Below are 17,690 nucleotides of genomic sequence, written 5' to 3'. Positions count from 1 at the left end.
TTCCCTACAAAATTGCTAGAGAGATCTGATGGCTGCAAGTGAAACATATTTCGAGAATACTGCAGAATTATTTAAGATCAAGACCAAACTTCATGATTAGTGCCAATGAGAGCTAAATGTCACCAAATACTTCAATACCTTGTGAAAGTATTGATTACAAGTAGCCATGTCACGTGTGTAAATGTCCACATGGTGTTGGGATGTTTAAATCCATTATTGAGGAGAAGATAACTATAAAATTCATAGTAGGAGTAACTCAAGAATTGGATGAAGCGAGAGGGAAGATCATGGGAATAAATTTACTTCCATCACCTTATGAAGCCTTCACTGAGGTTAGGAGAGAAGAGAACAAAAAGAAGCTGATGATGACCTAAAATGAGAGTTCACCAAGTAATCAAAGCTCAAGAGAGCAGAAAGAAGTTGATGCTGATTGGAAATATGGGTTCTCTAATTATTGAAAGCTCAGCCCTGTACACCCATAATTCTTCCCATGACTCAAAGATCAAAAAAATTGTCCCACATGTGACTTTTGCAAGAAGATTGAGCATATCAAAGACAAACATTTGAAACTTCATGAAAAACTTGCAGACTGGAAACTCAGACATGGAAAGAATGATCAAGAAAAAAAGGTGAATGCTGCTACCACATCCATAGTTTCGGTTGAACCATTCAACAAAGAACAACTTGATATTTGGAAAAATCTTTTAGGAGGTAATTCAGAACAACACACCAATTGCTTGACACACCAAGGAAATATATCATTTACCTTTCTTGTTAGTAATGAGAGATTTATAATTTGATTCATAGAGTCAGGAGCTTTTTCAAGCAAGCAACTTCTACATCAAGTATCAAGCAACTTCTACATCTTGATTGATCAAACTTGCAGATGGATCACACGAAAAAATGATTAGAAAATGAGATGTAGATATTTCTCAGGATATCACCTATCTCTGAGTCTGTCGAGTCTATGTCTATTGAAAAATATGGCATGTTATGACATTGTTGCATCGGTCGTCATAATTTCAATTATGTTGCAAAGTTGTATACTCATTTGTTTATCAATAAAAAATTTAGTTTTATCAATGTGAGATTATAAAATTTTAAGTGAGACTAGGTGGTTGTTAATTTATTATCAATCACACTAGAACTACTTGGTTATTACTAATAAAAGTATTTGAAACAACCCAAAAATTTCAATCATTCCATGACATTATTTAATTCAGTTCCAATGCAAAATTCAGATTCGCAAAGTTTATAATGCAAATTAATAATTCAACTCTTTCCTTGGGGCCTATCTTCAAAAAATAAAATCATCCATGTGAGTTAATCTATTAATACCCTGCAACAAAATGGGATATCGGAAAGAAAGAATGACCATTTCCTTGAGGTATCCCACTCAATTATGTCTTCTCAGCAAGTTTGAAAATATTTTTGTGGGGAAACAGTTCTTACTATAACATCTCTTTTCAATCGAATGCTTAACCAAGTACTTAAGTTGGAAACACTAATTTATATTTTGATGATTACGTACACTCCATCAGAGGTTTCTCTCCTATTATATCACTGAAAATATTTGGGTGTATAACTTTTATTCACATCCATTTCCTAATTCACACCAACCTTGATTTTAAATGTATCAAGTGTATTTTTCTTGGGTATGATATGCCTCTAACAAAAAAGGGTATAAGTCTTTCTCTCTTGTTTCTAGAAAATACTGCAACTCTACGAATATTACTTTTTTTGAGAATCAATTCTTTCATCTTAAATCTGATGCTCAGGGGTAGAGTTCAAATGAACATCAATTTTGGGATGCACTTGATGACACTTACAAAATAACCCCACTTATTATTTTTCCCCACACTTCCACCAGATTTTCCTACCCTTATCGAGGATATCCAACCAACTCAACTTGAAGTCCACCACAAAGAACTTCGTGTGTACACCAGGAGAAAGAAAAACTTTGAACAGGTAGAAGACAACTCGTAAAGGCAGAACTGTTTAAATCAAAACCTAAATTTACTCTTACTTGAAAATTCTGGTGAGGAGTCTATTACTCTTGAGTTATCTCATTCTTCTTCTTGTATTGATGAAAAGGAAAGCTGTACTAGATACCCAATTCATGAGTATGTTGTTTGTGGGAAGTTATCCTTAGCTTATAGGGCATTTATATCTAATCTTGAGACTGTGCATATTCCTAAATTCATTCATGAAACTCTTGAAAATTTAGAATGATGGAATGTACTTGAAGTGGAGATTCGAGTGCTAAAGCGTAATGACATTTGGATTCTTACTAAATTTTCTCAGGATAAGAAACCAGTTCGATGTAAATGGGTATTCATCAAAATGCAAAGCTGGTGGGAGTATTGAAAGATACAAAGCCAAATTTGTTGCAAAAGGTTTTACAGAAGTCTATGTAATTGACTTTCAGAGGATCTTTATACCATTTGCCAAACTTAATATTATCAGAGTTCTCTCTTTAGTAACAGTTAATAAGAATGAGGATTGCATCAACTTGATATAAAAATGCTTTCTTGAATGGGCATATGGAAAAAGTGTACATTAGAGAAACAACCAGAAATTGAGAATGATTCTAATAAACATCTAGTATGCAAACTCAGGAAGTCTCTCTATGGGCTTAAGCAATCACTAAGGGTGTGCTTTGAAAGGTATTAAAATTATTAGATATAATAGATATTCTCAAAGTCAAGTTGATCACTCTAATCATCCGAATGATGAAAATCTTTATGATTCATGAGTCTAAAAAACTAGTGTTTTTGTCCTACCTTAAGGGTGCAAGATAATATTTATTTTATTCTAGAGCCTGGCATCCCTTCAGGGAAAACTCTTTGTAGTTAATTACATCTCAATGGCTGTGGCTCCCATAATACTCTCGATTAAAGTTTTGATTTATCTCGTTCATGAGTATTCGATAAGTGTCTGTGAGTTTGATACTTCCGATTTATCATATTAAGACTCAGTGTTTAAAAGAATTTGAGTGAAATTAAAGTATTGAGCTTTACAATTCAATGACAATGACATGGAAAGGCCCCCCAAAAACTGCTAACCTAGTCGGGGAGAAATGCACACCCTGAGGATAGTGCTGCGTGGGCGCCTAGCCTAAGGGCAAATTTACCTTTTATATGCTTAAGGGTAATTTAGGTTATTACTATTATTATCATTATTGAGTATAAATATACTTGTTAAGTTTAGGGTTAGGGGGATGTGTGAAATTGAGTTGTGAGTCTTAGGTTTGTGGTTTGGGAGAAAAAGTTAGTGGAAGAGATGAGGCAAACTAGTTCTGGGATAGAAGAAAGGTTCGACACTATAGATGATAGGTTCTCCACTACGGAGAACCGACTGGATATCGATTCGAGAGCATGGGGGAATTCATGAGATGCTAAAGAGGCTCATTGAGATGTAATCCAATACTCTGTCGATTATTGAAATCGCAACCCTAATGAAAGGTTGACTGAAGAATTAATGGTAAGATCGAAGGAAAAAGGATTGAATGTGAGGAATTTGAGCAGAAAAACATTCACCATCACGAAATCCCTTCGGCCTCCGATTGGGGGTGTATTAACGATTTTTGATGGTGGCGGTTGGGTCGAAACATGGAGAAGAGATTATATAAGGGTTATGAAGGAGCACGAAGAAGAAAGGAGAAAGCAGGAGCAGGGAGGTGATATGACTACGATTGCAGGATGAAGTTTTTCCCTCGATACATTGGGGGAAGCAACAGAGCAAGAAGTTGGGGCGGAGATGTTAGAGTTAGGAAATTGAAGATGCTGATCTTCGAGGGAGAAGATGCACATGGGTGGGTGTATAGGGCAAAATGATACTTCGTGGTGAATGGACTAGATGAGAAGGAAAAATTTATGGCTGTTAGGACTGTAAACGAGCCGAGTTTGAGTGGGCTCAGGCTTTACTCGTTCAAAATTGCTCGAGTTCGAATTGTCTTGTGTTCGAAATTGTCTCTTGAACAAGGTGTTCGTGTTCGACTCGATTTAAATATTGTTGTTCGTGTTTGGCTCGAAATTTTTGCTTGTTAAAATTAATTGAAAAAAATAGATGTAGAGTGTTGGATTCGAACTTAGTTCAAATTTATGCATAAAAAGACATATAACGACATTACCACACGAGCTATTATAATTTAAGCTTAGATATAAATGTATATAATATATTGTATATAAATAATATATATAATATATTATTGTATAAATAATTATATAATTTTTTATTTCGAGCTAAAATGAGTCGAACACGAGTAAACAAAGAGTTATTTATGTTCGGCTTGTTTATAATCCTAGCTTAAAAAAATTGTTCGTGCTCTAGCTAACTGAACACGCCCTATTCGTGAAGAACGAACTTTTTTGACAGCTATAACGACGGTAGGGTTATCGTTGGAAGTAGGGGTGTAAACGAGCCGAACACGAGCCTTTCACGAACAAAAAGTCATTTTGACAACCCTAAATCTTTGTAGCCTTGTAGTCAATTAACTTTTTTAAAAAAACTACTCATCAATTATATTTATATATATATATATATATATATATATAATTGATTAGTAATATTTAAAGCCAAAATGAGCCGAACTCGAATGAACAAATATTTGTTCGTGTTCGACTCATTAACTTAGCGAACGAGCCGAGCACGAGTTGTTCGCGAACAACGAGCCGTTTTGATAGCCCTATTTGGAAGGCAAAACTCTAGCCTGGTTTTAGTGGAGGGAGGCTAGATACCCGATCCATTCGTGGGAGGAATTCAAAGATTGTTTGTTGGAACATTTCCGAACAATTCAGGAAGGAGACGTACACGAACAGTTCTATGATTTGACTCAAGATGGGACTGTCATGAAATACAAGTAGAGATTTGATCAATTGTCGTGGTGTAAACGAGCCAAACATGAGCAAGCCCGACTCAACTCATGTTCGACTCTTTAAAATATACCACTGTTCGTGTTCAGTTTTTTCATATTACGAACAAAAAAAATATGTTCGTGTTCGACTCGTTTGCTTAGTGAGTCGAACACAAGCTGTCTGCGAAGAAAGAGTCATTTTAATAATCCTAGTTACACAACCGTAAGATGTTAAAGGTTGGGATGAGATTTAAATGTTATTATTTATAGTAAAATATCATTTAATATATTTTTATTCTGTTTTTGAATTAGTAGTTTTAGTTGATTATAAATATTTGTTGCCTTGTAGTCAATTAATTTTTAAAAAAATATTATTCATCAATTATATATGCTTCTGTGTCAATACATATATATATATATATATATATATTGAGCCAAACACGGGAAGGAGACCTACATGAAAAGTTCTATGACTTGACCCAGGATATGACTGTCATGAAATACAGGTAGAGATTTGAGCAATAGTCGTGGTGTAAACGAGCCAAACATGAGCAAGCCCAGACTCAACTCATGTTCGGCTCTTTAAAAAATACTACTGTTCGTGTTCGACTTTTTTATATTACGAACAAAAAAAATATGTTCGTGTTCGGCTCGTTTGCTTTGTGAGTCAAACACAAGCTGTTCGCGAACAAAGAGTCATTTTGATAAACCTAGTCTTGCTACCGTATGATTCTAAAGGTTGGGATGAGATTTAAATGTTATGATTTATAGTAAAATATCATTTAAATATCATTTCATTTAATATATTTTATTTTGTTTTTTAATTAGTAGTCTTAGTTGATTATAAATATTTGTTGCCTTGTAGTGAATAATTTGTAAAAAATACTATTCATCCATTTTATATATACCGAATGAACAAATCTTTGTTCGTGTTCAATTTGTTTATATATCCAGCGCAAAATAATTTTTTGTATTCGACTCATTTACTTCGTGAAGGAATCAAACACGAGCTTCTTAATGAATAGAACACGAACTTTTCGCGAACAATCAGCCGTTTTGATATACCTAACTGAGAGAGATTTTTGAAGTAGGATTGAATGAAGATTTTATGAAGGACCTAAAGTCTAACATATGTGCATAACTACGACTGAGATGACGAGGATTTAGGGAGACAATGTAGCTAGTTCAGATGGTGGAGGACAAGAATCAGATGAAGAAGGCTAGCAGGAGCAACACAGATGAAACGACACATCGAACTGCTACAACCACGACGTTACTAAAAGTTCAAACGGTAGAAGTTCGGAGGGAAGCTGCACTGGATATCAATAATGGACCATGATCGAGAGCAACACTCAAGCGTCTTATAGAGACAGAAGCGAGCCAATGGCTTATGTATGGACCATGATCGAGAGCAACACTCAAGCGTCTTAAGAGACAGAAGCGGCCAATGGCTTATGTTTTTTTTTGTGATGAGAAGTTTGACCTAGGACACCATTGTGAGGAATGAAAATTATAAGGTCTCATAGTGCATGACAATGAGGTAGGGAATGAAGAAATAGAGACAGCTTTGGGGGAGGAGGAACATTCTCACTTTTTCCCACCTTGAGGAAAGTGTTTTTTGGGGGAGTATTGTTACATGGACGCCTAGCCTAAGGGCAAATTTGTCTTTTGTACGCCTAAGGAATTTAGTTTTTTATTTTTATTTTTGTTGGATATAAATCTGTTTTTTCTGTTTAGGGTTAGGGGATGAATGAAATTGAGTTGTAAGTTTTAGGTCTAGGGTTTTGGAGAGATTGCTTTCCTCTTGAATTGTAGGAAATGGGAGAGATCGCCTAGCATCGAATTGTAAGTGTTTATCTTTCTATTTTTGTTGAATTATTTGATTTACTAGAGATATTGTGTTTGCCCTACCATTTACTAAAGCGGATTTTGAGGTTAGAGCGTATCAGATTGGAAATGAATTTGATTTGGGTTGATTCACTTGAGCTGAGAACATGAGTTGGTGTGATTTAATTTTTTTTGAATGTTAGATTCAAGTTGATTTGAATTGACTGGTTAAGGTTTGTTTTAAGTTATTTAAGTTCTTAAAATTTATTTGAAATTCATATTATTCTTACTTTTGTAAATTTAGTTGAAGATTATTTAAATGTTACTTAAGATTGTCAATGGTTTATTTTTAAAATGTTAAATTTGTTTTAAGGTTATTAAAAGTTCATTTTTTTAAATGGTTTAATGTTTGTTGAAGTTATTTATTTAGTTTGTTAAAATTGGTTGTAGTTTTTTAAAGTTTGTTGAGATTGTTAAAGTTTGTTAGAGTTAGTTAAAATTGGTTAAAATTTATTAAAATTGTTAATTATTGAGAAAGTTTTGTTAATGTTTGGTTAAATTTGGTTGAAATTTATTATAGTTTGTTGAAGTTTCTTTGAAATGTTTTAAGTTCTTAGATTTGAAAAGTTTCTGTGTTTTAAAAGTTTAAGCTTCAAAGTCTTAGACAGTGTCTGGCTGCATTGCAAATTTATGTTAAATAGGATTTATCAAGTCCACGAAATCCAAAAAAAAAAAAGTAGAAAAAAAACGTGAAATCCTGCTTGCTCGCAAAGGAGATGGAGCACGTGAGCAATGAGGAATTAAATCCTTTTAATCCGTCTCGCAGTCAGATTTGATATCTCTGAATTTATGTTACACAACATACGGATCATGAGAGAATTTGATTTAAAGGAGAGGTGGATTTCGCTTTTTCTTTTTTTGGAGTTTGGTTGGATTTAGGTTAAATCCATGGCTAAATCCCGTTAAAAGTGTGGTACCAAACACCCCCTTAAGGTATTTTGTAGTTTTAAATTGTTTAGAAGTATTTTGAAAGTTTAAAGATGATTTTAAAACCTTTTAGTATTTTTCTTTAGAGTTTTAAAGTTTTGTTTTTGTTTAAAGTTTTTAAAGCGTTTTAATTTTTTTTTTTTAATCTTGAAAAAGATTTTGACTGTTTTGAAGGTTTTTGAGTTTTGGAGTTTTGATGGTGGCTTTGAAGAGTTTAGGGTTTCAGAGAGCTTTGGACCTGAGGTTTGAAATTGAAGGTTTAGATTTGAGCTTTGAAATAAAAGGTTTGGATCTGAGGTTTGGTTTGGATTTGTAGCTTTAAAATTGAAAGTTTGAATTAGAAATTTGGTTTTGAAGTTTAAAATTTACTTTAGACTAGGGGAAGAATAGGCTAGAGGGATTTTTCGATGGAGGTCATGCCCTAATCCTAAAATATACCTAAACTTTCAGGGAGATTAGATAAATGGGTAAACTTAAACATTTGAAATAACGACCCCGATCAAGATGCCTATGACTTATTATTATCCTGGGTGCATTATGATCCTTAGATTTTTAACCAACCAAATAGATAGATGTTTCCATTGTTACCATAGCGATGAAGAATGTAGACTTTCTTTCTATTCAGTGGTTTGAGTTGCCTTCAATAATCATGGAGAAACCCTAAATTAAACCTAAACTCTCAAGGAGGCTAAATCAGTGGACCAACTTGCTCACGGTCAAGATGACCATGGTTTTCCATCGTCCCGGGTGCATTATGATCTTCATATTATTAATCAACTAGATAGTTAAAGGTTTTCATTATTACCATAATGATGATGAATGTATATATTCTTCATATTTGATGATTTGAGGTGCCTTCGTCAGTAACCATGGATTACTCCATCCTAAGACACCTACATAATCCAAGAGGGTGTGATTGTTTGTTTTATGACTTCTTCTTGGTCCTAGTAATGCGTATCTAGTAAATTAACCTAAACTTTTAGACTTGACTACTCTAGGTTGTGTGTGATCCTCAGTTTTGTTTATAAGGCTAACCCAGGGTTTCAAAGTTGATCTACCTAGATTTAATTTGCATGATTTAGAGTCGGTGCATTTTAATTTGGTTTTGGGGTATGATAATTGTTTCATGATTTGTTTTGTTTTTTAGTTTGTCAGTCATCGTGAAAATCAGGTTTCTTCCAAGTTATGATTTGCCTTTTTTTTTTGGTTTGTCGGTAATTTGTGAAAGTCAGGATTCTTCTAGCTTAAGGTTTGCATTTGGTTTTCTATCCCAAATGTTCTTCATTTCATTTTGCCCTCCTAGCTTTGATCTCTATTGTTTGGTTTATTGTTCTTTGTGAAGTTTCTAGTGTTATTTGCAAACTTTTGTAATTTAATTTATTTTAGGTTTAGAAGGTTTTAAGTGACTTAAGTTTTAAAAGCTTTATTTTGGTAGTTTAAGTTGTTTTTTTTTTAAATTTTAATATATTATTTGATTTAAGTATTTAAGGGATCCTGATTTTTTTATTTGAGTATTCGAGTTAAATTATTTTTAGCTTAAGTGTTAATGTTATCCTATTTGATTTAAATGTTTTAATATTTTATTTCATTTTTAAGTTTAAGTAATTAAATTAGTTTGATTTAAGCGTTTAAGATTTTTAGTTTTAAGTGTTTAAATTATTTGGTTTAGGTGTTTGAATTGTTTGATTTTAGGTGTTTGAAGTGTTTGATTTTAGGTGTTTAAGGTGTTTGAAGTTTTTGGTTAAAGCTTTTAATCTATTTTTAGATTATTTTTAAAGATTTTAAATTATTTGAATCGGGTTTAAATGGGTTTTCAATACTCTAAGTTATTATTATTGTTAATTTTAAATTGTTTTTAAAAGTATTTTAAACTATTTTTAAATTGTTTATAAAGAATTTTAATTTAATTTTAACTTCCTTCAATTACTTTTAAATTATTTTTAAATTGTTTAAAAATATTTTAAAATTGGTTTCAAATTATTTTGAATGTTTAAAAGTTATTTAAATTATTTAAATTGTATTTAAAATTAATTTTAAATTATTTTATATCACTTAAAGATTATGAACTAAATAGACTTGTAAATGACATGTTATGTTAAAATATTCAAAAGCAGTACCTACTTATAAGAGGTTCTCCTCCACTTTTTATTATCTTTTTCGTTTTTGACGTATAAAAAGAAATACCAATGGCTCATGGAGAATGATTTACGTAAAAAATGACATGCATAAAATAGAAGTTTCATTGCTTACAATTGAAACATAGAGTGAAGCTAAGTTAGGCTATGATTGGGCTTGGGTTAGGCTAGCCATGGGTAGGATTAGGCTTGGGTTAGGCTAGACATGGGCTGGGGTTGGGCTTGGTTGGACTCGGGTTTGGATCTCGATTAGTCTCTAGTTGGGCCTGAGTTGGACCTGTTTTCAACTTTGGTTAGACTTGAGTTGGGCTTAGGCTAGTCTTGGGTTGGATTCGGGTTAACTTAGGTCTGGCCCAAACTAAGCATAACCTATTTAGCTCATTAGGTTGTTTTTCTTAGGAAAAATAAAATAAAATAAAATAAAGGAAAAGAGAGCACTCATCGAAGCAACAGGTTGAACACGGAGCACCTTCGGATGGAGGTGAAGCCGACCAGAGAATCACTGTAGAGGGAGGAGGGAGGAGGGAGAGTCTTCTGGGTTGAGCCAAAAAACATTGTTTGATTTGGGCGTGGAGGGACTCATTTGAAAGATTTTGATGATTCAAACCTATTGGTGAAGTCTGTTTTGAAAAAAATTTATTCGTAAAAATTTTTTTACATAGGATAATTTTTCATGCATGAAAATCTTAAGTGTAAAATTTTACGTAAAACGATGTTTGGTGACAGCCAAACTGGTTTGCATGCCTCTCATATGTGATTTTGAAGATCATGTAACTTACTGAATGCAATTTTGATCACCAGAATGACATGTTGAGAAAACAATAACCTTAGGATGCCCAAATTACTATTCCTGCATGAAAATTTCTACTGAAAAGTTTTACATAAAAAATTGTCTCATATGATGTCGAACTTATTTGTATGTTCTTTATATTTGGAATCAATGATCTAAAACATATGATATTTTCTAGGTATGGAGGTAGTAAGTTCCAAGAAAGATATTATTATATCACAAAGGAAATGCTTCCTAGATTTGCCAAAGGAGACATTGATGATTGGATGTAAACTTGCTAATTCTTCACTGAAACCCAACAAGAATTCTGACAGGGGAGGAGAAAATATACTTGTGGATAACGGAAGTTACCAAAGGTTGATATCAAAGATCATCTAGCTATTACATATCAGGCCAGATATTACATACTCTATCATTATTGTTAGCCAACACATGAACAACCCAATTGAAAAATTTTTGGAGATTATGTATAGGATTATGAGGTTTATTAAGAAAACTTCTGGTTATTGATTAATGTTTAAGAAAATAAAAAACAGAGTGGTTGAAGTCTACATCGATATTATTTGTGATGGGAACTCATTGATAAAAGGTCAATCATAGGTTACTGCTCTTATTTATGAGAAAATTTTGACATAGAGAAGTGAAAAATAAGTTTTTTTTAAAAGCAGCATAGAATCAAAGTATAAGACATGTCTTGGGAATCTATGATGGGATATGGATTTAGAAATTATTATGGGAAATGGGTTGTACTTCCAATAGGCCTAGACAAATGTTTTGTGATAGTCATACAACTATTAGTATTGCTAAGAATCATGTGCGGCATGACAGGATCAAGCAAATTGAAGGAAATAGACATTTCATCTTTAAAAAGGTTGATGTGGGAATTATACAACTAAGCTTCATACCGACACATCAATAAGTTGCTGATGTCTTCACCAAATCCCCTCCTTTAAGCACCTTCTTAGAGTTCAATATCAAGTTTGTTCTCTATAACGTCTGCGATCCAGCTTGAGAGGGAGTGTGGAAATTTGAGATCCAGTTTTCCTTCTCTCTCCATATGTGGGTCGACCACTAGCTTCCAAAAGAGGGAAGATTTGATTGGGATTAACTTAAGAAACTCTTGATTAGTTTAGTTTCTTCTTTTGTTGTTTTATTTTTATTTGAGGATTATTTCTTTTCCTAATTTAGGGTAGATATATTTAGTAATTTTGTAGATTAAGGGGGATTGGTTTCCCTATATATGTACCCTACTTGTGAATGATGAAATTAACTCTCTTTTCACCCCAAAGCTTACTTTCAACAGTTTTGAACATGAGAGTGTGTACCTAGGGACCACTAAAATCGGAGTTTCAAACTGACCCAATCAACTTTTGTAATAGCAGTTATACACAATAAAGAGAAGGTGATTCGGCATCTTCTCCTCTTAATATCGTTCTAGGGTTTCTAGAAGGTGTGTGCGGATTGAAAGGAAGGGTAAGGATGTTAGCCGAATGATCTAGAGGTGAAAAGTAAGGGAGCCACAAGGATTAGGGCAGAAAAAATAGGTTTTAACTATTCTCCAAAAGTAAATGTAGCAAGGAAGGGCGCGGTCGCTGACAGTAATGTATATATGTTTGAAGGTTCCAATATCTGCTTTTTCTTAATCTGGCTTCACACTTAAAGGAAAATATTTACTCTGTGAATAAAATAAATTTAGAGAAAATAAATTTCTAATGTTATAAAACCAACGCAAAGTTATTTTTATACTAAGATAAAAATTAAACCCTAATTATAAATCAAAATAAGTAGAATAGAGGCCCAGATGTTGGTAGTAACCAGTAGTAAATATCCTTCTACTGGATCTCATGAGGTGGAAATCCCATCCTACTCCCATCTCGCTTAGACGGGGTATCACTTTAGCGTCAATCTCACTGGGTAGGGGAGGCTTTGCCTTCTTATATGGAAGATTACAGGTTCTTGTAGTACAGAGACAAGTTAATAACATTGAAGGTAATATAATTATTTTAGTCTTCTAGCAAATCAATTTTATAAACATTGTCATTTATTCTTTTGATAATTCTAAATAGATCATCAACTATGAGCTTAAGTTTTCCAAATGACCTTTTAGGAAATCTCTTATTATTCAATTTGATCCTCGCCGTGTGACATTTTTTGAATATCATAGCTTTTTTGGGCTTATTAGCTTTCTTCTGAAATTTGATATTTTGCTTGGTAATTGCTTCACTTACTTGCTTATGCATCGTCTAAATCTCTCTTAGTTTGGCTTCTATATCAATGATTAAAAGTGTAAGAACTAACTCCAATGTGGTGAGAATTTTGACCCTTACACAATCTTCAAGGGATTTTGATATGTTGATTGAGTATTGGATCTATTATAGATAAACTCAATTTAAGAAAGAATCATATCCCACTACTTGATATTTCCTACAAATCACTTGAGATTTCCCAAATAATGGTTCATTACTTGAGTATTGTATTTAACGTACGTCATAAAGTCTGCGAAAAATGACTCATAAATTTTACATTTCTGTTTGAAGTGATGGCCTTGGACACACCATGAAGGTGGACTATCACACTAATGTGTTGGTCTATAATGTGTGAATCGTCTTTCATATTGTTGCAATGTATAAAGTGTGACAGATTGGAGAAGTGGTCTTTTACCCCATAATAAAATCCTTCATTCGTTGGGTTCGTGGAAGGGTTACAATAAGTTCAGACTCACATTCATCCAAGGCGCCTCTTGTTAAAAGGAGTGTATGAACCCATGTTTATCTCTTTGGTCTTAACTGTGTGACATACCACATACAAAGTCTTTTTTCTCTCACTTTTTCTTCCTAAATGCTTTGTCATTCCACCGTTGTGACATCTTGCAAAATGCTTTTCTTGAGTAAACTCACAGGAATCTATAATATGTTATGATAGATTTAGTAGTCATATGATCTATGGTATTTGCTCATACAATCTATACTGGCAACAAAATCAAATCTTCTAGAAATTATTGTTAGTGGCATATGCATCATTAAACACTTGAAAGTTAATTGTCTTTGATTGCATGGTATTGATTGACAAGTGACGTGGGCTCAATGCATTAACTCTCTTGTTTTGGCTTAGTTTAATGCTTGAGGTCCAATTGAAAAGAGGATTAAAAATTCTACCAATAAGGGGTGTCTACCCTTTAGCTTATTTTGGCTATTACAAATCTAGGACCTTGAGGTTCACATTGTCAATAGATGGTCTTAATCGTCTAAGATACTGGATTATAGAATTCTCATCTGACGCCACTAACTCGCATTTCAACATGAATTGTTGAATCAAAGTGTACTTTTCTATTGCGAGGTTCTTTTGTTGTAAACGGTGAAGTTTCAAGAACGTATTATGTCTATAATATGCGAAAAAGTATTTGTGATGCATCTTTTTCTTCATCTTGGGTTATGTTTTGATCTTGCTTTTTCCCGCTCATTGATGCATGCATTTTATATTCTCTTTAACTTGATTGTAACTAACCTCACGATTTTTATCAGGTGGAACGTTCTTACACACAAAAAACCCATTTCACAGTTTGTTGTCACTTAATAAACAAATCTGGTTTCATATGACCATCAAAATATGACAAATCATCCTTCACTCTAAAGTCACACTTTCCGATTGACGTTTCGGTAGCTTTTCTTCATTTGAGACTTCTTGGTGAAAGTAGTATTTTCTTTTCTATCTTCCCCATCCAATTTGCGCCATTGTTTCTATGGGGGACTTCTCTTTGTTGCATTATTTCGAAATTTGCGAAATTTTTTTGCAATTGGAGGTTTTTCTTTGCATATCTTCTATATGGTATGGTCTTAAACTCTTTGAGAATTTCTCCTTGACAGTACGTTAGAAGGATTAGGTTGTTTTTGATTTAATTTTAAAGTAAATTTTCGATCTATGAATAGATATAGGGTTAGGGTTTGAATTTGGCCCTGATATCAGATGATATTTCTAAGGTTCCTAGAATGTATATGCGGATCAAAATAAATATTCAGGATGTTTGGTGAATGGTTCTGAAGTCAAAGATGAGGGGGCCGCATGGATTGAGGTAGAAAGACTAGTTCTGATTGCTGTTCGACAGAAAATTGGCATGGAGAGGTGCGGCTGGTGGCTAGGGTAGTGCTGTACGGACATCAAAATGTTCCATTACCTGTCCTCTTCAGTTTACCATTTGAAAAAGATAAAATGCTATAGCGCTTCAACTAGGAGAAGTAGAGAGAAAACAAATCCTTAACGTTATAAAAGCACACCAAAGTTCTCAAATCAGGCCCTAAACATCATATTTATACTAGGATATAAATCAAATCTTAGATACAAATCATAGGTAAATAGGGCTCAAAAGGGCAGGCGGTAACCGGTAGACTGAAAAATCCCAGCAACCGAGTCTTACGCGGCGGAAATCTTCTCCTTTCTCCTAGACGGGGTTTTGCCCCGCTTCACCTCGACTTGAAATTCTAGGACTTGTAGGCTTTTTACAATATTCTGCCCTTTCTCATTTTTGATGTTTTGAGAACGGTGACTTCAATTTCGCGTGTAAGTGATGGCATAATCGGGCTAGAGTTATGTTTTCTATATACTGGAGCTTATGTTGAAGGTGTAATTTATTTTCATGCTGAGAACAAAATCAGTTTTGTAAGATAGCAACATAATCTTTTACAAGATTGGCAACCATGTCATATCAGTGTTTGATACATTGGTCACAGGTTGACATGTAGATATGTTATCTTCATTTGGTCATATTCAATATGTTGATACATTGGTCACAGGTTGACATGTAGATATGTCATCTTCATTTGGTCATATTCAATATGATGCACTACTAGTTTCGGCTGCCTTGAGATCAAAACTAATTTTTGTGATCAACTCAATTGAAGTATAATTAGCATAATGTGCTCTATTTATTGATTGGTGAATGATGTGGAGAATGAAGAGAGTCCCATTGCAATGCATATAGTATTTTATATTTGAAAGTTATAACTTCTATGGAGCAGCGATAATGTTAAGTAAAAATTTAAGTGTGGACAAACATCCTAGCTCATCATCATGTTCTTTCACACATTTTATAAAATTCCTGATTTTGTTTGGGAAAACAACCCATTACAATGCTTTTAATATTTTATATTAGAAAGTTAGAACATCTATTGAACACTGATAATGTTAAGTAAAAATTCAAGTGTGGCCAAACATCCTAGTTCAGCATCATGTTCTTTCACACATTTTATAAAGTTCCTGATTTTGTTCGGGAGAACAATTGTCTCATGCCCGCCTTTCGGTTGAATACCTGATTAAAGATAATAAATGACTGAGCAGATATGTCCTTTAGTTTTGTTGGAATGTCTACCTGCTTTGTACTGGAGATAAATACCGTGCATTCATCAATTTATATCCTGCATAGAATTAAACTGTTCTCTCCGCTATCTAATTTTATTTCAATTGCTGCAATTCTCTAATAATCTGTTCATATCTTGCAGATTAAATGTGAAACAGGAAAAGAGAAGATCTCCATTGCATCTTGTACATATTGTCGGGTAAATTCCCACTTAAGATATTTACATAGCCGTACTTCTAAGAAATCACTAATTAATTAAATGAAATGATAATATTTTCCAGATTTCTTTCTGGTACAGTACTGTAAAACCCTGTAAAACCCAAATGATTTGAGGAAACTACATATCCCTTGAAATTTGAAAATTTTGATCACATGTAATTGATGAAATTCTTTGATATTTCTTCTTTTGTTGTCACCCTGTCGCTATTCATTGTCTATTTCAGGAGATTCAACCAGTTTCAGTTATCGAAGTTAACAAAACTGATGGAGCGGTTGGGTTGGAATTAAGAGTTACCACACCAAATAGGCTCCGAGAAGGTTATTGGAATTTCTTAGATAGGTTTGGATTTCACCATAGTGAAAATGGATTTCAAAGTCTTCATCCACTTGAGGTACTCCGGAAAAAAATTCTTTTTTTTTTTGAACTTCCTGCTAAACTCTTTGATCCACATTTCAGACAATTGGGTGTGTTTCCTTCTGTTGATCTGCCATGACATGAGCCCATAGGCCTGTGCTTCTATTAAAACTAGGCAATTTTTTTTGCCTTGTTATTGTTTTTAGTTGCACTTTACTTGAAATTTCATTCTTCTTGTTAGTTGTGGCATTTAGTTTTCTTCGATGATTATGTAAGGTGCAATGGATTCAGTTAAACTCAACAGCCGTATTGGTGGGCATACATGTCAGGAAGCATCAGGTGGTCATTCAGATAGTACATATCCATTGTGGATCCATTTTGGTGGCATTCTAATGAGGCTTCCCCCACCAATTTTATTTAACATAGAAGTTCTTTGGAAAGCAAGTAGTCTTTTAGCAGCAGAGTCTCATTATCGATTTTATGTCGTGCATTAATTGTAACTGTCCGCAAATGAGATACCACATTTTTAGTGATGTGTACTGCCTTTTTACCAACATTAAAAAAACACAATCTCCTATTTTTACCCAACTTTGTGAAGAAGTTTTATTTGCTTGTTCATTTTTCTTTATTAATCTTAGAGTCTGTTTGGGGCAGCTGTAGCTTATTAAAAAACACCTGTAAAGTGCTGAAGAATAATATGATGACTTTGTGAAGAAGTTTTATTTGCTTGTTCATTTTTGTTTATTAATCTTAGAGTCTGTTTGGGGCAACTGTAGCTTATTAAAAAACATCTGTAAAGTGCTGAAGAATAATATGATATTCAAAAAGCTGTGATGACTGTTAGAATTTTTTTTTCCTGAAAAATTTAGACCGCAGCTAGAAAACTGCTACCACACCTAGTTAAGAGCGGTGGGAAAATGTAGATTTTAGCGGCAGAAAAAACTGCCAAAACACAATTTACCCAAACAGACAAAACTGCGGTGCAGTGCCACACCGCCGCACCAAACAGACTCTTAGTAATTTGAACATAATTTACTTTTGTGGTTGATAATGCGACGCAAGAGCTTTTCTCCCGTGGTACTATAGCAACTATAGTACCGTGGATGTGTTACTATAGTTTCTTCAGTGACCGCAGTCTCCCTTATTGAATCCCTATCCTTTCCTGGTGATTT

At 33.7% G+C, this 17,690-nt stretch overlaps 1 protein-coding gene across 1 annotated transcript in view; it reads left to right on the top strand.

Annotated features, from left to right (window-relative positions):
* The window catches only part of LOC110021846 (DNA-directed RNA polymerase V subunit 1), a 128,252-nt gene that overhangs the window by 5,710 nt on the left and 104,852 nt on the right, over positions 1-17,690 (top strand). The window contains exons 5-6 of the mRNA XM_020720521.1: positions 16,087-16,143; positions 16,388-16,555. Of these exons, the coding sequence (XP_020576180.1) occupies positions 16,087-16,143; positions 16,388-16,555 (225 nt within the window). The remainder of the gene's footprint in view (positions 1-16,086; positions 16,144-16,387; positions 16,556-17,690) is intronic.

Source organism: Phalaenopsis equestris, unplaced genomic scaffold (assembly GCF_001263595.1).
Source record: "Phalaenopsis equestris unplaced genomic scaffold, ASM126359v1 Scaffold000150, whole genome shotgun sequence".
Taxonomy (NCBI): Eukaryota; Viridiplantae; Streptophyta; class Magnoliopsida; order Asparagales; family Orchidaceae; genus Phalaenopsis; species Phalaenopsis equestris.
This window is presented reverse-complemented; position numbering and strand designations above follow the sequence as displayed.